This window comes from Sesamum indicum, linkage group LG12 (genome assembly GCF_026168435.1).
Source record: "Sesamum indicum cultivar Baizhima isolate 11 linkage group LG12, ASM2616843v1, whole genome shotgun sequence".
NCBI classification, from domain to species: domain Eukaryota; kingdom Viridiplantae; phylum Streptophyta; class Magnoliopsida; order Lamiales; family Pedaliaceae; genus Sesamum; species Sesamum indicum.
The window spans coordinates 4,294,303-4,317,106 of record NC_142668.1 but is presented as its reverse complement, the minus strand read 5'-3'; the positions used below and the strand labels follow the sequence as shown (position 1 = coordinate 4,317,106).

The following is a 22,804-nucleotide window of genomic DNA, read 5'->3' as shown; positions in this document are numbered from 1 at the left end:
CTGCTGAAAACAAGCTCAACAAATTCGCAGTAGATGATGGTCCCCTGACTTTGGGTTCCGACGACCTACTAGACATTCGAACCAAATTGGGGTTCTGCCTGGTCGGCTACGTTGCCGGCAAATTTCCCAGACTCAAGGCAATCCGTGCACTGTCCTATTCATGGGGAGCCAGCTTCCAGCAACACGAGAGTGGCTAGTTGATTTTCCGTTTCACACGGGAGGAGGACAACCAACGTATTCTGACCGGTGGTCCATACTTTGTTTACGGACGGCTACTCCTCTTGAAGCATATGCCGGCATGCTTCGAGTTCAAGGAGGACGACATCAGTCTCACGCCGGTATGCGCCCCACTTCCATCGCTGCCCGTCGAATGTTGGCATCCGAACACCCTTGGCAAAATTGGCTCGAGACCTGGCACTCCCATTGCCATGGACTCTTTGACTATGAAGATGGAACGGGTCTCGTATGCTCGTATTTTGGTTGAGGTCGATGCATAAAAAAAATGGGAAAAATGCAGCGCACCCCCCTGTGATATGGGCAATGTGCATGATACCCCCCTGTGATATAAAAAATACCAAATTACCTCCCTGTGAAAATTTTATTGGAGCAATTGGACCCTTGCGAGTGGAAGGTGTGGCGCACGCGCCAATATTGCAACTGGGGGCCATATTTATGTTGTTTTTTGACAATTTTGCTCCTCTTTCATCAAATGAAAGAGATTAAGTGCAAAATACCCCCCTGTGTTAGTGTAACGAGCAAATTACTCCCCTGTATTTTTTTCAAATAAAAGTGCAGCAACTTGCTCATATGTTATTGCAATTTCTCCTTCTTCCACTTGTTTCTCACGTTTTTTTTCTCTAAAACAGAGGAAATCTCAAGGTCATCTACCTCATTCTGTATTTTAACTTTTTTGACATTTTGTGACCGGATTCCTCATGCTTAAATTTCAGAAATAGAAGTTGAAAATGTACAGAAAAAATAAACATCAACACTAAACAAAATTGATAAACATAAAATTGAATTCCATTAGAAAGGATTGAAACTTGATATTTTTGTTACTGCCACATTACAAAAAGAACTGAGTGCCATATTATAGACAGTTTTTTTCACATTTACAAAAGCCAAAAAAAAGCCATTTACCCAAAAAAAAAGGCCATTTACAAGATGAAGATGCCGTCTAAACTACTGTTGTTGTCTTCTCTTTTGTCTCTCTTTCATCTTGTCCAAAACTTGTGAAATAGTTGGCCTCTTGTTATATCTTCTAGTTGCAAGTATTGAAGAAGCTGCTGGAGTATCATTCCCCAACAAGGATGCATTTCTAGGGCCTTGATAGCCTACCTGCTGCTATATTAAATTTGAATTTAGAAAATATTTGCTACAGTTGGGTTGGTTAAAAAGTATTTTAATAAAGAAGAACATACCTGGGTTGCAAAGTCAGGTGCAGGTGCAGGTGGTTGTACTACATTGCTGTTTTTTCTCTTTTCTTTTGATGTAGCCTGCAAATTGTGATAAAAAATGAGTTTAAGAAAAACGATGAAGGGATAAAACAGAAAGAGCATAATTCATTGAACATGCTTGATGTTACCTTTTTACTTGGTTGCTCCTGGCTTAAAGGGGGAGGGGCTTGAGATCCATGTGGAATTTCTACTGGAACAACAACATTTGTCTGAAAAATAATTAATTTTGTTACATAACAGATTATATGACATATTAAAAAATTGACGCAAACCTTGAAAAACTTCGACTTTCGATGTATTTCATTCTTGCAGCTGCAGCTAAGTTGATTTAAAAGTATTTTAATAAAGAAGAACATACCTGGGTTGCAAAGTCTGGTGCAGGTGCAGGTGGTTGTACTACATTGCTGCCTTTTCTTTTTCCTTTTGATGTAGCCTGCAAATTGTGATAAAAAAATGAGTTTAAAAAAAATGAAGGGATAAAACAGAAAGAGCATAATTCATAGAGCATGCTTGATGTTACCTTTTTACTTGGTTGCTCCTGACTTAAAGGGGGAGGGGCTTGAGATCCATGTGGAATTTCTTCTGGAACAGCAACATTTACCTACAAAAAAATTAATTTTGTTACATAACAAATTAAAATTATTATATGACATATTAAAAAACTTACACAAACCTTGAAAAACTTCGACTTTGGATGTATTTCATTCTTGCAGCTGCCCTTGTTGTGGCCTATTTGAAGGCATTTACTGCAGGTATGCGTCAATCCTTTTCGCGTTGATGTGTTTGACTGCAGCTCATTAGGGCCCTTTCTCCTCAGTTTCTTAGGTCTGCCCCTTTTCTTTTTAATCTTAGGAGGTTTAAAGGGCTGAAAACTAGTTTTTATGTAATCTTGTGCTCCAAGGACAGCATGTAACACTTTGAGGTAAACTGGCTTCTTATAAAAATCATCCACATAATCATCCATTCTAGCCCTTTTTGAAACAATTGCTGAACAAGCATGACAACATGGGTATCCTGTCAATTGAAACATGCCACAACTGCATGTTTTCTTCTCTAAGTCAACCACATACTTGTTCAAGAAGTGGTCAATTTCATACTCTCCCCCACCACACCACCTAATGAAACAATTTCTTGCAGTATGTTGTTGCTTGTTTATCTTCTTTAGGATATTAGGGCAAATTGATCCTCCATACTTCTCCATTCCCTCTCTTTTCAATTGCAACCTAGACATCAATTTTGTTCTAATCCACTCAAACATACTTATAATTGGTTTGTCCCTTGCCTCAAGTATGTAATTATTGAAGCTTTCGCACAAGTTATTCACCAAAATATCACATTTGCTATGAACTGGAAAATGTGATCTTGCCCAATATTGTGGATTTATCTTTCTTAGCCATTCAGAAGCTGTTTCCACATCAACTTTTATTTTTGGATCAAGTTCTTCAATTTTTTTCATAAAACCCTCAAATTCCCTTCTGTTTGCAGTTGAGGCTGCCCTCCAAAAGTATTCTTTCAGTTCAACAGATTTGAATTTCACTTTGAAATTTTCATACATGTGTCTCAAACAAAATCTATGTTCAGCATCTGGCACCAAATCTTTTAAGGCCTCAACAAGACCTTTTTGTCTATCAGAAATAAAAGAGTATTTTGTGGTGCCCAAACCCCCTATTTCATCCAAAAGTTCACTCACAAACCAACCCCAAGTGTCCCTATTTTCTACTTGTGTTACAGCCATCACAATTGGGAACATTTTATCATTTTCATCCCTTCCCACAGCCACAAGCAATTGACCCCCATAAACAGTTTTTAAGAAACAACCATCAAGACCTATGATTGGCCTACACCCGTCCATAAACCCCTTCTTTAAAGCATGCAGACTGAAATACATTCTATCAAAAACTGGGGGATCAGAATTTTCCAGTTTTTTAAGTATGAGCTTAGACCCTGGATTACAATTTCTGACAGTTTCACAGTAATCCCACAACAATTCGTATTGCTTTGCATCATCCCCCCTGATTCTCTGTAAAGCTTCTTTTTTGGCTCTCATCACCTTAAATCTACTCACATCCACATTGCATTTTGATCGAATTCTATTTTTCAATTGCTGAATAGGAATTGTGGGATTATCTCTTATTGCATTTTCAATTCTTTTTGCAAGATAAGATGCATTGGCAAGCCTATTTTCATATGTTCTTGTACATATATGCTTGTCCTTCATTATTTTAATTTGAAATGTAGGTCCACCTTGTATTGGTGAGGCATGGATCCTCCATTCACAACCCTCCACTTTACATTTTGCAGTCACTCTTGCAGCTTCATTTTTTAAAAATTCAATATCTACCCCATTCCGTATGCACCAGTCCCTCAAGGCCACCCTAAACTGTGCAGCATTTTGGAATTTCATCCCGACTACCAGATTTACATTTTTCATTGAATCAGATTCTTTAAAAACAGGGTGCTTTTCATTTTCATTATCATCACTACCTTCTAAGCTAACCAAATCATCCTCATTTCCATCATCACTAGCCCATTCATTTTCTCCAACTTCAGTTTCAACTCTTTCAGGCAATTTTTTTCTATTTTTGTCATGCATCACTCTTTTCAATTTTTTCATCAAGTCTTTTTTTGTCGGATTTTTTGACAGAAAAATATCATCATCAGATTCACATTCAATATCTTCTAAAACCACACTAGGGGCCTCACTATCACTCCCCTCACTACCTTGCACATAATCCTCATCAGATGAATCGTCAAATTCCGATGAGGACTCATTCAAAAATCTTTCATACATTTTTCTTTTTCCCTTTTCAGTCATTTTTTCAGAATTGTTTTGAATTGGAATTTCAACATTTTCAGTTATTGGTACATCATCCCCCAATGCCACACCCCCCTGCCCCTCACAGTCGACACTCTCAATCTCAACCCCATCCAATCCCTGACCCTCTACACCCTGCCCCTCACAGTCCTTCCTCCCATCACCCTCACACTCATCCCCCCCCCACCCCCTGCCCCTCACAGTCCTTTCTCCCATCACCCTCACTCTCATTCCCATCCCCATCCAATTCATCAAAATCTATTTCATCTAACAAGCATCTAATTTCTTCTTCCTGCTCCTTTTCAACTGGATTACCTTGGCTATCTACGACTAGAATAGGTTCAACATCCTCTTCCTCTACATAAATATTTACTGGAACATCCAAGTTTTTATGATAATTTTGTAGGTCAACCAAACAAATATCAGGGCATTCTTCTTTAATTTGTCTTATGCCCCATTCTAATGGTAGAGTGGGATCTTTATAATAAAATTTAAGCACTGACTTTTTCCCCCCGCACTGTTCATACATTGCTCCTAATTCATATAAACCCAAATAATCCAAATCTAATTTCTCAAATACTTTCTTGTGCCCTCCTACATAACTAAGTTTAGGATGTTTTACAAATTTTCCACCCCACCAAAAATTTATGTCATGTGTTTGAAACATCTGCACATAAATGAAACAAACCACAAAAAAAATATGCTTCAGCAAGAAGCAAAACCATAACAATAAAAGCACAGTAACTTCCCAACAATAAAAAAACATTCAATAATGCTTCAGCAAGAAGCAAAACCCTGACACAGGGTGCTTTTCATGTACATAACAATAAAAGCATAACATTATTTAATCAAAGTATATATTGACTAAAAAAATAGACCCAACACATTTGGGACCACAAAATGGAATAAAAAAAAAACAGTATAGATAGAAATGCCTACCTTAACTGCTTCTAAATCAGATGCTTTGTCAGTTTTTCCCACACAAGACCATTCAAAATATTGGTCACAGCCAAACCAAGTGTCAGCAGATCCGCTCTAGACTGTGAACTGCGAGATAAAGTAGAAGGGACCAGCCGTTATTGTATAAAATATTTATGATAAATCAAGAATAGAAACCTAGACACTTCTGTTATTGAAAGAAAAACAACTTAAATCACAACAAAAAATTACGCAGAAAATTCTGAGTTCATCTTTTGCCGAGGTAAAGTCACTAATAAACACCACAAGAACATTAGAAACAACAAATGCTTCAGGAACAGTGCAAGATCTTGATTGACCAAATAACTCAAAACATAAACCTTGCAGTTCACAATCAGAAAAATTGACACCCAATATTTCTTTATCCTTGACCCAAACAAATTTCACATTCCATTTTCTAGTACTTCGGGAAAGACACAATCTTTAAAACAACATAATACTAACAGAGCAATTCCCACAATTTAACAACTAAAATACTGAAAGTACGCCAACACAATTAGCCAGGGAATTTAACAACAAATAAAACACAAATAAACTAAATAAAATGAACAAACAAAAAAAAGAGCAGCCTCATAAATAGAAAACACCGACACAAAATGCTCTGTAATGGGATTGAGAAATAAAGACAAGTTGTTCAAGCCCAAGAAAAAATAATGGACACCAGGTGTTTGTTGAAATGTACCTTTGAGATGAATCCTCAAGTCCCTAGAAAGGCAAGAATGCTAGAACAGAAAGCTAGACACTTCTGCTGCAATTACACTCTTCTTTCTCTCAATTCTTTCCAAATGACTTTCTCTCTACATTCTGCTGCGAATTTCACACAGTTTAGCAGCAAAATATTGCATAATTACAGCAATATACACGCTGGAATACAACAATAATTACAACAATTACAATAAAATGAAAAGCAAAGGAGCCCGGATTCTTACTCCAAAATTCGGCCATACCACGCTGGAAATTGCGACCAAAGTATTCAGAAAAAGGATTTTCAAAATCCGACCATATCGGGATTATTTTTTGAGCGACGGCGTTTGGCGAAGGGAAAGGGAAATCGGAGCTTGAAATAGAGAAAACTGACCTCGAGATAGCGAAAATCGTTGTTGCAGTCGCGGGCAACGACGTTTGAATGGATTTCGCCGGCGGTGGTGGTGGATTTGAGTGGATTTAGTCGCCTCTCAGTCGCCTCTCAGTCGCCTCTCACGCTTCTTTCTCTCTTGCTAGAAACAAAAATATGAAAACCCTAGGTTTGACTAAAGTCAGCATTTTCAAATATAAGGAGGGGTATTTTCGTCTTTTACCCTTCTCACCAATATTTAATTCATGTAGGGAGGCAGTGTGCTACAGTATTTAATTGACAGGGAGGTATTTTGCGTTTTTTTTTTAACACAAGGGGGTAATTTGCTCTTTATCAATAACACAGGGGGGTATTTTGCTTTTAACCCTTAAAAAAACTCATCAACGAAGTGGAGTTTGTTATGCCAAATGGCATAACCCGAAAGTAGCCGGTGGTTTACGAATTCACCCCCAAATTCTGCACAGCCTGCAACAGATTTGGGCACTTGCAAGACATGCCAAGGTCTACCGGCCCTTCCCCCTCGCAGCTGTCTGTGCCACTGCCATCCCTGCTGCTGCACTTGTTAAGCCGGCAGAGGCAGCAAAGAAAAAGCCTGCTAAATGGATGGTTGTGCAGAGGAGGAACAAGGGCAAAGCTACAGTTACCGCAACCAAGCTGGCAGTGGAGGCGCAGCAATCGACTTCTCCACCGGCGGGCAAGGTGGAATAGGGACGACTAACCATGAAGGCTCCATAGCCTAAGGATAAGGAGGTTGCTTCTCCGGCACATTCAAAGTGCTCATCAACGGATTCCCCGACGGCCACGCAACACGCAATGCAGGGAACAAAAACTGATGAGATTGCAACGACCTGCAGCAAATCGAAGAAGCAGGCCGGAGGGGAGTCCCCCCTTATCCCCATGAAGATTGGATTTTAGAACTTGAGGGGCTTTAGCTTCTCAAACACAATGTGGTTGCCCACCTCATTAAGAATAACTGGCTTTGTTTCTTGGACATTTTGGAGACAGCTTGCAGCATCATCTATGCCGAAGATTTTTAGCCGCTCAATTCTGGGATGGTGCCAAACCAACAACTTTGACACCATCGCCGGCGGACGCATTCTTGTGGTTTGGGACCCGGCAGTCATTGACCTACATCCCGTGGATATATCGCCCCAAGTGATCCACTGCCGTGCCATGAATAAGTCCTCTCAACTCTCCTTCTATTCTCATTTACATATATGGTCTTTAATCTGTTGTCAATAGAAGGAGCATGTGGGAGAAGCTTTCTGATTTGGGACTAGCACTGAGCATGCCATGACTTATTATGGGCGATTTCAATTGTGTGAAATCTCCCGAGGAGAAGTAGCTTGGAGTGGCCTCGACTTGGTATGAGTTTAAGGATTTTGTGGACTGCTGTGTAGCGCTTGGATTACTCGATGTTCCCACTACGGGCTGCTACTACACATGGTATTCCAACAACGAAAGCAACCCTGTATGGTGCAAGGTCGATAAGGTCTTATACAACAATGAATGGTTTCAGGTCGATTTGCATTGCAACGCCCATTTCAACCCATCGGGATGCCTTTCCGACCACTCTGCGGGTATTATTTCTATCTTTGATTATGCACCCACTAAGCCAAAATTATTTCGCTTTTTCAATATGTGGGCAGATCATAATTTCTTAGCTACTGTTGAAGCAAGATGGAACTTGAGCGTGGAGGGAACGCCGCAATTCAGCCTTTGTAGGAGACTGAAAGCACTTAAAAGCGTGCTCAAGATATTCAACAAGCAGCACTACAGCCACATCTCTACCAGGGCCAAAGAGGCTGAGCTTGCACTACAAGATGCCCAGAGTCAACTTGAATCCAATCTGTGAGATGTGATGCTCCGAGACTCTTTGGGAGATCTTAGAAGGAAGGCCGTTTTTCTTGACGAGGCCGCACGACACTTCTTCTATCAGATAGCCAAAATCCACTTTCTTAAAGAGGGGGACCGCAACACCAAGTTCTTCCACGACATGCTGAAGAGGAATGTCGCAAGGAATTCCATTGGGACAGTCACTTGGGCGGACGGGACTATTATCACTGCTGCCGAGAATATTGCCCAAGAGTTCGTCGATTACTACACATCATTCTTGGGCACCGAGGCTCACACCCTCCCTGTCAATGATGGTGTGTTTGAATAGGGCCCCATACTCTCCCCCGAGCATACCGTGGAGCTTTGTCGGGCAGTCACACCGTTGGAGGTCAAGGATGCCATATTCCATATTAGCGACAACAAGGTTCCCGGCCCAAATGGATATTTCTCGTGCTTTTTCAAGAAAGCATGGAACATTGTGGGTGATCAAGTTTGTAGGGCCGTCTTGGATTTCTTTAGGAGTGGGCGGATGCTACGGCAGCTCAACCACACTATCATTGCCCTCGTGCCGAAAGTAGATCATTCCACCTCTATTGCGGATTACCGATCGATTTTGTGCTGCAATGTCATCTACAAGGCAATCACGAAAATCATCTTAGATCGGCTTGCGCCCGCTTTGGAGCACTTGATTGACCGATGCCAAGCTACGTTTGTTGGAGGCCGTAATATCACGGATAATATTTTCTTAGCTAAAAAAATGGTGCGGTAGTACTTGAGGAAATGGATTTCACCTTGATGTACTATCAACGTCGACCTACGCAAGGCGTTTGACTCGGTCTCATAAACATTTCTCGCCTGATTACTTCACGGGTATGGTTTTCCCCCACTGTTTATATCTTGGATTATGGAATGCGTTTGCAATTCATCTTTTTCAGTGGCTTTGAATGGCTCCCTTCATGGGTTTTTCCGTTAAGTTATTCAGGGGGTGGAGTGCTTTTGGTTTCAAGTTTTTCCACTTGCAGTGGCGGTCATCGAGAAAATCCACCGACTTTGTAGGAATTTCCTATGGAACTCTAGGAGGGCACCGATCGCTTGGAAGAAAATTTGCCATCCCAAGGAAGGTGGACTCGATATTCGGTACATACAGTCTTGGAACGTAGCTTTCCTTTTCCGTGTATTATGGAACATTCACCGCAAGGCAGACACGTCGTGGGTGCAATGGGTGAATGGTGCCTACCTTAAAGGTGTATCAATCTGAGACTGGCAACCGAAGAAGGGGGATTCTCCACGCCTTCAACGACTTGTCGAAATTCGCAACAGGGTGGTTACTGATTTTGGGTCTCCGGAGGCAGCGATCGAACAGATGACGACATGGTCTACCCCAAATGGAGTACTTGGTAAAATGGAGGGGATGCTACAGCGAGGAGAACACTTGGGAGCGGGTGACGAAACTCAAGGCGTTTCTACAACTTGTCGAAGCTTATCATGCTTCCCATGAGCCGAAGACGTCGTCATCTCAGGTGGGGGAGGGTGTCACGGGCTGCCTGCGCACTCTACACTTTTAACGCACACTTGGGCCACTTAACCGCTCTACACGACTGACCAATCAACCTTCGCTGACAGACGCTGGACTTCCGCAATTTTAGAGTTTTAAGTGTTGGTCTTTATTTTCTCTTTGTTACTTTGCTTTGTTTTGTTTAGATTGCTCATGGGATGTTAGGCCTCCTGAGGTACATTTTTCAATCTTCTTAATGTCTACTGTTTTTAATAGAATTTATCTTTTTAAACCTATTATATGGGGGAATGAGTATAAGAAGCCTGATCTAGTGACGTGTTAGAGTCCCCCTCATGGCGGTCCCCTTACTCTAGCGTCGTTGTTTATTGTATATGCATTTTTCAGTATAAATAAAAGCTCCTTTCTTAAATTGCGTGTACAATTTACTGTCGTGTGATTATTCCTCCCATTTTGTAATTCCTGTCAGCGCAATGCGTTAATGCCGAGCAGGAATGTGTTGCGATTTGCAGAAGTAGTCAGCGGACTACTAGCCACACGGTGCGCGTTGGGGAAGGCGCCTCGTGAGGAACAAATCGAAATGACAAAGGGTTGAATTTTAGCTAATCGTGGCAGCAGTGACACTCTACCGCTTACAATACCCTGTCGCGTATCTAAGTCATTTGCAAATGATTCTACCCGCCGCTTGATGGGATTGTATTTCAAGGCGGCCAGCGCGCGGCTCGTCTTCCGCGATGGTTTGGCTAACGACACGTGCCCTTGGGGACCCTGGGGCCCCTATGGCGGGTCGACAAGCGGACGGTGGGCGTATGCGTCGCTTTTAGCGCAAATATTAACTTAGAAGCGTTGAGTCATAATCCGGCGCATGGTGGCTTTGCGTCACTGGTTTTTCAACCAAGCGCGAGGACCAATTGTGCGAATCAATGGTTCCTCTCGTACTAGGTTTAATTGCTATTGCGACGACGTCATCAGTCGGGTAAAACTAATCTATCTCACGATGGTCTAAACCCAGCTCACGTTCCCTATTGGTGTGTGAACAATCAAATACTTGGTGAATTATGCTTCACAATGGTAGAAAGAGTCGACATCGAAGGATGAAATAGCAAAGTCACTATGAATGTTTGGTTGCCAAAAGCCAGTTATCCATGTGGTAATTTTTCTGACACGTCTAGCTTCAAATTTTAAAGGTCTAAATGATCGTTAGGCCACGCTTTCACGGTATGTATTTATACTGGAAATCAGAATAGAAATGAGCATTTACCCTTCTATTCCACACGAGATTTCTATTTTCGTAGAGCTCATCTTAGGACACCTACGTTATCTTTTAACAGATGTGCCACCCCAACTAAACTCCCCACCTGACAATGTATTCCGCCCAGATCAGCCCGTCAGAGCGTGCCTTGGGTCCAAAAGGAGGGGCGATGCCCCGCCTCCGATTCACAAAATAAGTAAAATAACGTTAAAAGTAGTGGTATTTCACTTTCACTTTTCGGCTCCCACTTATCCTACAACTCTTAAGTGATTTCACAAAGTCGGACTAGAGTCAAGCTCAACAGGGTCTTCTTTCCCCGCTGATTCCACCAAGCCCATTCCCTTGGCTGTGGTTTCGCTGGATAGTAGACATGGACAATGGGAATCTCGTTAATACATTCATGCTCGTCTCTAATTAGATGACGAGGCATTTGGCCACCTTAAGAGAGTCATAGTTCCTCCCTCCATTTACCCGCACTTGGTTGAATTTCTTCACTTTGACATTCAGAGCACTGGGCAGAAATAACATTGCGTGAGCATCCACAGGGACCATCACAATGCTTTGTTTTAGATTGTACACATTCCAATTACAAGACTCGTAGAGCTCAGTATTGTTATTTATTGTCACTACCTCCCCATGTCAGGATTGGTAAATTGCGCGCCTGCTGCCTTACTTGGATGTGGTAGCCGTTTCTCAGGCTCCATTTTCGAAATCGAACCCTAATTCTCTGTCACCCGTCACAACCATAGTAGGCCACTATCCTACCATCGAAAGTTGATAGGGCAGGAATTTGAATGATGTGTCGCCGGCACGAGGGTCGTTCGATCTGTCGAGTTATCATGAATCAACGCAACAACGGGCAGAGCACACCAATTCGTTATGTATGGATGATGAGATTCCATTGATACAGAGCCAATTCCAATAGACTTATTGGAGGGTCCCATTGGCGTGCATCCAATAGGAATTGAACCTACGATTTCGCCAATTATGAGTTGGGCGCTTTAACCATTCAGCCATGGATGCTTAGCAGGGATCCTCGTACATGGTGAATAACCAAATTCCAATTGAAATAAAATCTTTAGGATAAATCAATACAATTTAGGAGGAATCAATGAGAGGACATCAATTCAAATTCTGGATTTTCGAATTGAGAGAGATATTGAGAGAGAGCAAGAATTTTGCCGACCTTTTATCTAATAAATGCATCCCTTGTAGAAGTTGGGGTTTGTTGCATGTATTAGCTCTACAATTACTACAGTTATCCGACTAGTAAGTACCATCAAATGAACTGTAACTTATTTAATGAGCCATTTGAAGTTTCACAGTCTGAATTAGTTCATACTTGCACATGTGTAGCTTAATCTTTGAGATAAGCATATGACTATTGGCAGGATCAACCTGGTAGTATTCCTCATCGACTCCGTCGACCGCATGGGATGACGCCAAAATGATGACGAGCGTTGTTCGCACAAAGTGTACAATGCTTTTTTTCGGGGTAAATAGAGGTCGGGGTCCTCATACCCACCGTGTGTTCCCCTTTACCATCGGTGAGTAATAAATTCTGTCGGACTTTCCCCTTTCAGTTTGCTATAGCCAATTCCTTGCTGTTTTGTGGACATTTTGCTGCATGAACGAGTCCAGTTCGTGGCCTGAAGCTTGTTGAACGTTCATTTTGCTGTTGGTGCTATGTTTCCTCTATTTTTCAGGGTAATTTCGGCTTCCGGTGGTAGGTGGGAACTTTTCGTTTCTGGGTCAGCAAAAGCCTGCCTTTTTTTTTGCTGCATAGTCTGCTTTTACTGCTTCCACTGTTGCTGCACAGTATGACTTATTTGACTTGCTGCAGCAGTCCCTCTAGCAACCTGCAAGCTTCCTACCGTTTTCTCATTTGGTGCTACAACAGTTTGCCACAGCTGCTGCAACTGCTACAGTTTTCTCTTTGGTTTAGCAAGCTGCCATGGCAAAGTCAAAGGAAACTAAGCCAACTGCTGCACATGCCGCTAACTAGGCCACCAAGCCCTCCGGCCAACAGCTTGCTGCACCTGCTACCGGCAAACTAACTGCAACAACAGGCTAGCCGCATGCCTCCGTCAAAGCATTTAACAACCAGCACTACAGCCACATCTCTGTCAGGGCGAAAGACACTTCTTGTATCAGAAAGCAAAGATCCATTTCCTTAAAAAGGTGGACCAGAACAGCAAATTCTTCTATGATATGGTGAAGATGAACGTTGCTAGGAACTCCATATTAGCAGTCGCTAAAGAGGACGGGTCTATTATCACTGGTGCCAAGGATATTGCCCGAGAGTTCGTCGCATACTACACATTACTCTGTTCCGAGGTTCACACCCTCCCGGTTGATGTGGTGTGTTTTAATAGGGCCCCAAACTCTCTTCTGAGCATACCTTGGACCTTAGTAAAGCAGCCACACCGCTAGAGGTCAAAGAAGTCATCTTTCAGATTAGTGACAACAAGACACCTGGCTCAGACGGATATTCATCATACTTTTTCAAGAAAGTATGGAATATTATGGGTGATCAAGTATGCAGGGCTGTCATGGATTTCTTTAGGAGTGGACAGATGCTATGGCAAACTCAACCACACTCTTGTCGCGCTTGTGCCTAAATCAGATTACTCCACTTATGTAGCGGATTACCAGCCGATTTCGTGCTTTAATGTCATCTACACGGCCATCACTAAAATAATCTCAGACCGGCTCGCCCCTGCTTTGGAGCACCTCATTGACTGCTGTCAAGCTGCCTTTGTTGAGGGTCGTAACATCACAGACAACATCTTCTTGGCCTAAGAAATGGTGCAGAAGTACTCGAGGAAGCGGGTTTCACTTGTGTACTATTAACGTCGACCTACGCAAAGCATTCGACTCAGTCTCATGGACTTTTCTCTCTCGAGTGCTCCATGGGTATGGCTTTCTCCACTTTTTATATCATGGATTATGGAATGCGTCTCAACTTCTTCCATTTTAGTGGCTTTGAACGGCCCTCCATGGATTTTTTTCGTTGAAGAAAGGTCTAAGGCAAGGAGACCCAATGTCACTAGCCCTCTTCCGTCTTATTATGGAATATTTTCCACGGCTGATCAAGAGGAAAATATCCATTTTTGACTTTAACTTCCATCCCAAAGGTGAGAAGTTGAAGATCACACACCTCCTCTTTGTCGTTGATATTATGCTTTTCTCCTGAGGCGACCTTCCATCTATTTACATCTTGATGGAATGCCTCCAAGACTTCAAGAATTCCTCCGGCCTCACCATCAATACTTCCAAATCATGCATATTTACAGTAGGCATCCAAAACGAGGAGCTTGACAGGATTCTCGCTCGGACAGAGTTTGTGAGAGGAGAGATGCCTGTCCAGTACCTTGGCATTGCCCTAGTGGCGCAGCGGCTTTCAGTAACCAACTATTCACCGCTTCAGGACCAGATTGCCAAATGCATATCCCAATGGACGACTAAATCCCTATCATTCACAGGCTGACTAGAACTCATTCACTCAGTTATTCAGGAGTTGGTGTGCTTTTGGCTTCAAATTTTCCCACTTCCAGCAGCGGTCATTAGAATATTCATCGACTTTGCAGGAATTTTATCTGGAACCCTAGGGGAGCACCAGTTGCTCGGGAGAAAATTGCTATTGTAAGGAAGAAGGCGTTCTTTTGAGACATCTTCATTTCACCCGAAGGTGCTGATGTTTTCTTTATCGGGATCAGGGGATGAAGGTGCTGATCTTTTCTTCTAATAAAATTACTTGATTATCCTTACCATTTCTTTATGCCTTGGTAGGAAAATTTTCGCATGGCAATCCATCCATGCAAAATCTTCGACGCTGGATCCTTGCACATGGATTCCGTGGGAATTCTCTATCAGGGCCATTGATGTTGCACATGTCTTCATTAAGTTTGTACTAGAGGAGGATTACCTTAAGCTTTGGATGAAGTCAATTTTGTTTGTGGAAGGGTTCCCCATGCGTGTCATTAATTGTACACTAACGTTTAATCCGAGGCAAGAGTCATCGATAGTTCCGGTGTGGGTTCATTTGCAGGAGCTGTCGATCCAATTTTTTGATCGGGAGGCGTTGTTCAGCATTGCCCATCTGTTGGGGACGCCTCTCAGGATGGATGTCTCTACGACAACTTTGGTGCGATCTAGTGTGGCGCGGGTTTGTGTTGAGTTAATTTGCTTGAGCTGCTACAGATGAAAATTGGCCTAGAGATTAGGACAGAAGTGATCATACAGCCTGTGATTTACAAGCGACTTCCTAAGTACTGTGGGGCTTGCAAGCACTTAGGACATGATGAAGATGAGTGCTATGAGAAGTACAGGTCAAAGGTCCTAGCTCGGCCAGTGAATAGGGATGGTCCTCAACCGCCTATCCCTGATCAAGAGGATCTCCGTGTTAAATTGAATGCGCAGCGGGAGGAAAAGAACTTGAGAGATCGCCGTAAAGGAAAGCATGTGGTTTTTTATGATAATGCAGCCCTGTAACGCCTTACAACTAGTACTAGTGGCTGTAAGGGGGCGGAGGATGAATCGCAGGAAGCTGCGTTCCATAAAGATGTGTCCAAAACAGTGGTGGAAGAGCTGGTGCACTCGCCGAATGATGTGGATGACGGAACAACAAAACTTAGTCGTGTGACAAAATCAGTCGACTCACACACTCCACTGATAGATGAACACCATTCTACGAGTGGGAAGGAGACCGTAGTTCCGGATATACTGCCGATTGTTCCTGAGTTGGGAGAGTACGGTGGTCCATGTGCTCTGCCAGCACCCCAGACAACGGGTATGCCTTGTGAGCTGCCAGGATGTGTGGGAAATACAACAGATCAAGAGTTGCCAACAGTGCTGCAGTTACCGATGATGAGGCCTTGGGCCCGACAGGGGAGGGCGTACTTCAGATGGATGAGGAGGATGTCTCTAGGAGGTTGGCACGCCATCGATGAGGTCGGTTCATGGGAGACACCTGCAGACCATCCCCGCCCCGTAGGATTATCACGAGGAGTATTATACGATCTACTCTCTCTTGATCGATGAAAGAATTATTTTGGAATGTTCGGGGAATTGGGAATGATCCTATATAGAGGGGCTTGAATCGAGTAAGAAAACAGCATCACTTGGATTTCCTGTCTATCATAGAGCCTATGGTCTCCCTTGAGGGGAGGTTTATAGCGAGGCAACTGGGTTTTTAGGAGGTGGTCTCAAATTATGTGAATAAGATACGATTTTTCTAGGGCCCAGAGGTACAGTGTCGAGTCTTGCTAGATCATGAACAGTTTCCGCGCTTATGTTTGATTCAAATAAGTGGCCAAAATTGTTATTTGTTACATCGGTATATGCTAAATGCGATGTGGTGGAGCGGCATGGTCTTTGGGATGGCCTTCGGTTGATTTTGGATGAGGATCACACACTGTCTGAAGGAATGGAATAAAATAGTCTTTGGAAATGTGTTTGATAGAGTTGTAGTGGCGGAGCGAGATCTCAAGGAGGTTGATGAGGCATGTGATCTTGATCCTTGTGATCGGACGCTCGTGGAGCAGAATCGGTGCTCGACAGTATTGGTTCGAGTGTTGACCCAAGAGGAGGCTTTTTGGAAACAAAAGTTCAGAATCATATGGGTTAAAGATGGAAAACGGAACATGAGATATTTCCACTCTTTAGTAAAAAAAAGGAGGTTTCGTGGTACGATCTTAAGTACAACATGAGGGGGTCGTTTTAACTGATTCGATAGCAATTAAGAGATCGGCAGCTTCTTTCTTTGAGTAGCTCCTATCCGCAGATCCAGTGTTTCCCAACGAGATGGACTAAGATTGCCTAAAGGATGGCTTGATAGATGAGGACAGGTGTTTCTTGTGCGCCATGCCGATGATGGCAGAGGTTCGGGAGGCGGTTTTCTGCATTGAGCTAAAGAGTGCTGTAGAGCTAAGTGGATTTGGGGCGATTTTCTATCATACCTGTTGGGATCTCTTCTCAAATGATTTTTTTTGTGCAGTATCTGAATTTTTCCGTGGCATAGCAATGCCGAAGAGTTTCGCCACTACTACCATCTTTCTTATATCAAAGACCGCCAACCTAGATTCTTGGAGTGAGTACCGATCGATATGTTCGTGTAATATTATGAATAAGATCTGCATGAAGCTGATCACCATCAGGCTTGAGCATGTCTTGTCGAAGGTGTTATCCCCATCCCAGAGTGGGTTTGTCCCAAGATGATTGTTGATTGATAATGTTCTTTTGTTGCAAGAATTAGTTCACTCATTGGAGTCTCACCGGTCGGAGGCAAATGTATTCTTTAAGCTTGATATGGCAAAGGCATATGATCGGGTCAATTGGGAGTTCTTTTTTTAAGTCTTGGGAGTAAAGGGCTTCCTGCAGCGCTGGATTTACTTGGTGGTTAATGCTGTCTCAAACTGGTGGTTTTCGGTCCTTGTGAATGGAGAGCATGCTGGATTTTTTCATTCGACACGCGGCTTACAGTGGGGGGATCCTTTATCTCCAGCGTTATTTGTGCTTCAGGCCGATGGTGCCTCAGGCGCCCATAGTGATGCGTTGGAGTACCCCCTCTTCGGCATGGTTCAAGCTTAATTCGGATGGGTCCTCGCTCGAGAACCCCGGGCTGGCAGCAACGGCAGGCATCATTCAGGGTGCAGTTGGACAAGTGCGTCTAGAATACAAGTTTGCTTTGGGCACAACTACTAGTGGTCTCAGAGCTTACTACTGTCTGGTGTGGTATAGAGCTAGTTTGAGCACACAGTTTAGCACCCATAATGGTTGAGGTGGACGCTACCGTAATTCTCCAACTCTTACAGTCACGAGCATCTGGGATGTGGGAGGTGCAACATTTGATCATGCACATTGTGCAGCACCAGCAGGAATTAGGATCGGACATACGAAATATTATTCGAGAGGCTAATGGAGCGGCTAAACATCTTGCGAAGGACGCCACTTCTCGACAAATGACTCGGATTATGTATCAAGAGGGCATTACAGAAGTGCTGCGAGGCATTATCCGACATTACAGGAGTACTGCGAGGCATTATCCAACTTGTGTGATGCTTTGAGATTGATTTTGGGTCGAACATTGGGGGAGAGATTGGAGGGTGGAACAATGCGGTAAGTCCGACCACCGTATAAAAGGGATGGACATGTATATAGGTCAAATTCTATTTATTTTTTAGGCTGAAATAGACTTTATCTTTTAGTGTTAAACACTGATGTTGCACGTAGATTATAATTTTTTGACTGTAAAGGAAGTAAGTACTCCTTGTTTACTGTTTTTCAATTGTACACACTATAATTTTTTCTGAGGTAATAAACAGGTAGGGGTCCGCCAAACCCCCCGCCTAGGCACAGGCAGCTTTTGGGGGGGGGGGAAGGAAAAAGACAGTTTTGGTATCCGGCATATTCAATCATGGAAAGTTGCGCTCTTTGCGCAAGTTTTGTGGAACATTCATCACAAGACAGACACGTTGTGGGTGCAGTGGGTCAACGGTGTCTACCTTAGAAGCGCTTCGGTTTGGGACTGGCAATCGAAAATGGGGAGTTCTCCACTTTTTCAACAGTTTGTCGACATTAGTAACAGAGTGGTTACCGCATTTGGGTCATCAGAGCCAGCAATCCAACAAATGGCGGGATGGTCTACCACAAAGGGACTCCTAACGTCCAAAATTTTAGTATTTCAGGTCGAAACTCACAAGGCAGCCTTGGAAAGCGATTATCTGGAAGGCATTTATCCTGCCGAAATACTCATTTATCTTGTAGCTTGGTTTACGAGGCAGACTGGCTACACATGACTAACTTGTGTTTCTCCAGGAGGAAGATTTGTGCTCCTTGTGCATCAACACCAAAGAATCGACCAAGCACCTTTTCTTAGAGACAACTACGTTCGGTCTCATAGATGACAATAGCTTGGCATCAGTTGCAGTATGTTTACCCTCCACAACGCAGTTAAGTGGCTTAAGAACGAGAAGACTGACTTCTCCGTAAGGAACAAAGCATGGCACCTCTCTTTGGCATGCATGGTTTACAGCCTTTGCAGGCACCATAACGAAGTCATTTTTTACGGCGCAACACCTTGTCTCGGGGGGCTTATTATTTCTATCAAGATCACATTGTATAGGCTGTTTTGATACTTTTCCCACACGGTTTGATTGTACCTTAATCCATAGTATAGGCTTTTTGTATCTCTCTGGGTATGCCTGGAGTATACTATAAATATTGTTGGATGATTGAAAACTTACATTTCACCCAAGAAAAAGAAAGAGCTATAAGTCTATCAATCCTTACTATGTCTAGACCTGATAAGTTTTCCCGTGTTGAGTCAAATTAAGCCGCAGGCTCCACTCTTGGTGCTAACCTTCTGTCAATTCCTCTAAGTTTCAGCCTTGCGACCAGACTCCTCCCGCAACCCAGAGACTTTGATTTCTCATAAGGTGCCGGTGGAGTCCTAAACGCAACATCTGCCGATTCCTGGTCGGCATCATTTATGGTTGAGGCTAGGATGGTATCTAATAGTCTTCGAGCGCCCAACTTTCGTTCTTGATTAATGAAAACATCCTTGGCAAATGCTTTTATAGTTGTTCGTCTTTCATAAATTCAAGAATTTAACCTCTAACTATGAACTACGAATGCCCCCGACTGTCCCTGTTAATCATTACTCTGATAACAAAGGCCAACGTAATAGGACCGAAATCAGATAATGTTATCTCATGCTAATGTATACAGAGTTTAGGCTTGCTTTGAGCATTCTAATTTCTTTAAAGTAACAACGCCGGAAGCACGAACCGACCAGTTAAGACCAGGAGCGCATCGCCGGCAAAAGGGACGAGACAGCCGGTGCACAATAGAGGTGGACCAGCTGGCCCAACCCAAAGTCGAACTACAAGCTTTTTAACTACAACAACATAAATATACGCAAATGGACCTGGAATTACCGCGGCTACTGCCACCAAACTTGCCCTCCAATGGATCCTCGTTAAGGAATTTAGATAGTACTCATTCCAATTACCTGACTCGTAGAGCCCGGTATTGTTATTCATTGTCAGTAGCTCCCCGTGTTCTCACGAGGTGCATTCTGCAACGCGCATCGTGTGGCTAGTAGTCCGCTGACTACTTCCACCAATCGCAACACACTCCCGCTCGGCACTAACGTAATGCACCCATAGGAATCAAGAAAGGGAGGAACAATCACACAATAGAATATTGCACACACGATTTCAAAAAGGATCATTTCTTAATGCTGAAAAATGCGTATACAGTAAAATATGCTGCTAGAGCAAGGGGATTGCCTTGAGGGGGACTCTAACATGTCACTAGACCAGGCTTCTTGTATTCATTCCCCCCTATAAAGGCTTAAAAATATAAATCCTAGTGAGCACAATAGATACTAAAAGCGTTGAAAAACACACCTTAGGAGGCCTAACGTCCCCTGAACAATCAAAGAAGAACAAAACAACGTAATAAAGCAAAATACAGACCAACACCTAAGACTCTAAGGTTGATTGGTCGGCCATGTAGATCGGTTGAGTGGTCGAAGTGTGCGTTAAGGGTGCTGAGTGTGCAGGCAGCCCGTGACACCCTCCCCCACCTGAGATGGCGACGTCCTCGGCGTATGGGAAGCATGGTAAGCTTTGATAAGTGGTAGAAACGCCTGAAGTTTCATCATCCGCTCTCAAGTGTTCTCCTCGCTGCTGCATTCCCTCCATTTTACCAAGTACTGATCTGCATACTTCTTCATCGCCTTCTGAGTTTTCTCCAGGCAACTTCTGGCGATATCAACATTCTGCTTCTATTCTTGAGAGAAATTTCAAACGAAAGGGATCTCACACTTTGTGGATGTCAAGAGTGTAAGGGAGGAGCGGTTGTTGCCCAGTGATAATTTCAAAAGCGCTCTTATTGGCGGAAGAACTCTTTTCAGAATTGAAACACAGCTAAGCGACATCCAAGAGCTTCACCTAATCCTTCTGTGTACCTGGCACAAAGTCCTGTTGGTAGTCCTGCAACATAGAATTAAAGCGTTCTGTCTGACCATCGGACTGTGGATGATTGCTCGAGCTCATATAAAGTTTGGACCCGAGGATTTTGAATAGCTCGATCCAGAAGACTCTAGTGAAATGGGAGTCTCGGTCACTGGCGATGTCCTTAAGCAGGCCCCAATATTTGACAATGTGCTTGAAGAAGAGATGAGCCGTCCCTTCTGTCGTAACGTGTTGTGGGGCTGCAATGAAAGTAGCATATTTGGACAATTGGTCCACTATGACGATGATTGTGCTAAGGTCTCCTACCTTAGGCAATCCAAAAACATAATCCATGGAAACGCTTACCCATGGTCTCTTTGGGATGGGAAGTGGTTGTAGAAAACCAGCCTTCTTCTATTTATCTGCCTTGTCCTGTTGACAAATCAAACAGGTGCGGACATAAGTCTCGACATCATCCGGCATCTGTGGCCAATAGTAGGCCCTCTGCACCAAGGCATAAGTGCGCTCCTTTCCTTGATGTCCCACCCAAAGGGTGTCGTGGCATTCCGAAACAAGTAATTTCCGTAGGTCCCTACTTTTCGGGACATATAGGCAGTTTTCCTTGATCATCAGTAATCCATCTTAAATCTAAAACTGCGGATCCTTGCCCTGCTCGACAAGCTGAATCAGTCCTTGCGCTGCGGGATCTCTCGGTAGTAACTCCCGCACCCGATCTCATACGGAGGTAGCGATCGCACTAGAGGAGAGCACTGTTATCGACTCCAAATTCGCCCTGCGGCTCAAGGCGTCTGCCGCATGGTTGCTGGAGCCGGTCCGATACTCCAATACAAAATGAAACCTGACAACAACTCCTGTCAACGTGCCTGCCTACTAGTCAGCTTCGGCTGCGACATGAAATGACTAGCTGTAGTGTTATCCGTCTTGACCACAAAAAGAAAAGCCCAACAAATAATGCCGCCATAGTCAAAGGCAATGAACTACGTCTAGCAACTCCTTCTCGTGCACCGAGTAGCGTCGCTCAACATCCTTGAGTTTCCTACTCTCAAAGGCAACTGGGTGGCTGTCTTGCATTAGGACCCCTCCTAAAGCAAGGTCTAAAGCGTCTGTCTCCACCACGAACGGTCTCGATATATCTGGTAAGGCCAATACATGATCTGTCACCATTGCTTCCTTCAAATTCTCAAAGGCGACCTGGCATTGGGACGTCCAACTCCAAGTCTCCGTCTTCTTTAGTAAATTTGTCAAGAGCCATGCTATCTTTGAGTAGCCCTTCACAAAGCGCCGAGAATAATTCGCAAAGCCAGGAAATGAGCGCAAGTCATGAACATCGCTCGATGATCTCCACTCCTCAATAGCCTGTACTTTCTTGGGGTCCATCCGAATGCGTCCTCTCTCCACAATGTGCCCCAAGAAACTGATGGTCTCCCAAGCAAACGAGCACTTCGACACCTTCGCATATAGCTCGTGCTCGCGGAGTCTCGTCAAAACCTACCGCAAATGGTCTACGTGCTCGGCCAAGGTTTCTCTGTAGACCATAATGTCGTCCAAGTACACCACCACAAACTCATTAAGAAAACAATGGAGTACCTGGTTCATCAGGGTGCTGAAGGTTGTGGGAGCGTTAGTCAGGTCGAAAGGCATAACAAGAAACTTCGAAGCTCCGTACCTCGTGATAACTGTCGTCTTCGCCTCATCGCCTTGATTCGGACCTGCCAATAGCCCGACCTCAAGTCTATCTTCATAAAGTTGTTCGCCCGACTCAAACTATCGAAACAGTCCCCCACCAATGGTATGGGATACTTATTCTTCACAGTGATCTTATTCAATGCCCGATAATCACAGCACATTCGTAGGGAGCCGTCGGCCTTCTTTTGAAACAGGACCGGCGCTCCATA

The 22,804-nt window shown here is 43.6% G+C and overlaps 2 protein-coding genes and 1 pseudogene across 14 annotated transcripts in view; 1 reads left to right on the top strand and 2 right to left on the bottom strand.

Moving 5' to 3' along the window:
- Positions 1 to 22,804, top strand: part of LOC105179353 (protein CASP) — a 70,810-nt gene that overhangs the window by 15,061 nt on the left and 32,945 nt on the right. For 4 of the 13 annotated variants that reach the window (XM_088875928.1, XM_088875927.1, XM_088875926.1 and 1 more), the window contains one exon: positions 9,144 to 10,086. The exons of 1 other annotated variant lie outside the window; for it this stretch is intronic. In XM_088875928.1, coding sequence (XP_088732054.1) covers positions 9,144 to 9,321 — 178 coding nt within the window. In that variant the 3' untranslated portion in view covers positions 9,322 to 10,086. 8 more of the 13 variants (XR_016062983.1, XM_011102946.3, XR_016062982.1 and 5 more) reach the window with 7 other exon arrangements.
- On the bottom strand, positions 1,065 to 6,446 carry LOC148784657 (uncharacterized). The gene is made up of 9 exons (XM_088875925.1): positions 6,329 to 6,446; positions 5,933 to 6,054; positions 5,212 to 5,319; positions 2,131 to 4,939; positions 1,978 to 2,058; positions 1,816 to 1,890; positions 1,586 to 1,666; positions 1,422 to 1,496; positions 1,065 to 1,341 (listed from the first exon to the last, which is right to left on the bottom strand). The coding sequence occupies exons 4-9, from the start codon at positions 4,522 to 4,524 to the stop codon at positions 1,183 to 1,185; spliced, it is 2,865 nt and encodes a 954-aa protein (XP_088732051.1). The 5' UTR covers positions 4,525 to 4,939; positions 5,212 to 5,319; positions 5,933 to 6,054; positions 6,329 to 6,446; the 3' UTR covers positions 1,065 to 1,182.
- Positions 10,247 to 11,581, bottom strand: LOC148784656 (25S ribosomal RNA; annotated as a pseudogene).

Bases quoted from the DNA above. Each gene is read 5' to 3' on its own strand.
- LOC148784657 (XM_088875925.1), bottom strand. From the start codon at position 4,524: ATGAATTGGATGGGGATGGGAATGAGAGTGAGGGTGATGGGAGAAAGG. The intron at 2,059-2,130 runs GTTTGTGTAAGT...ATTTTTTTGTAG, and splicing joins CAAAGTCGAAGTTTTTCAAG to GTAAATGTTGCTGTTCCAGA. The intron at 1,667-1,815 runs GTATGTTCTTCT...ATTATTTTTCAG, and splicing joins CACCAGACTTTGCAACCCAG to ACAAATGTTGTTGTTCCAGT.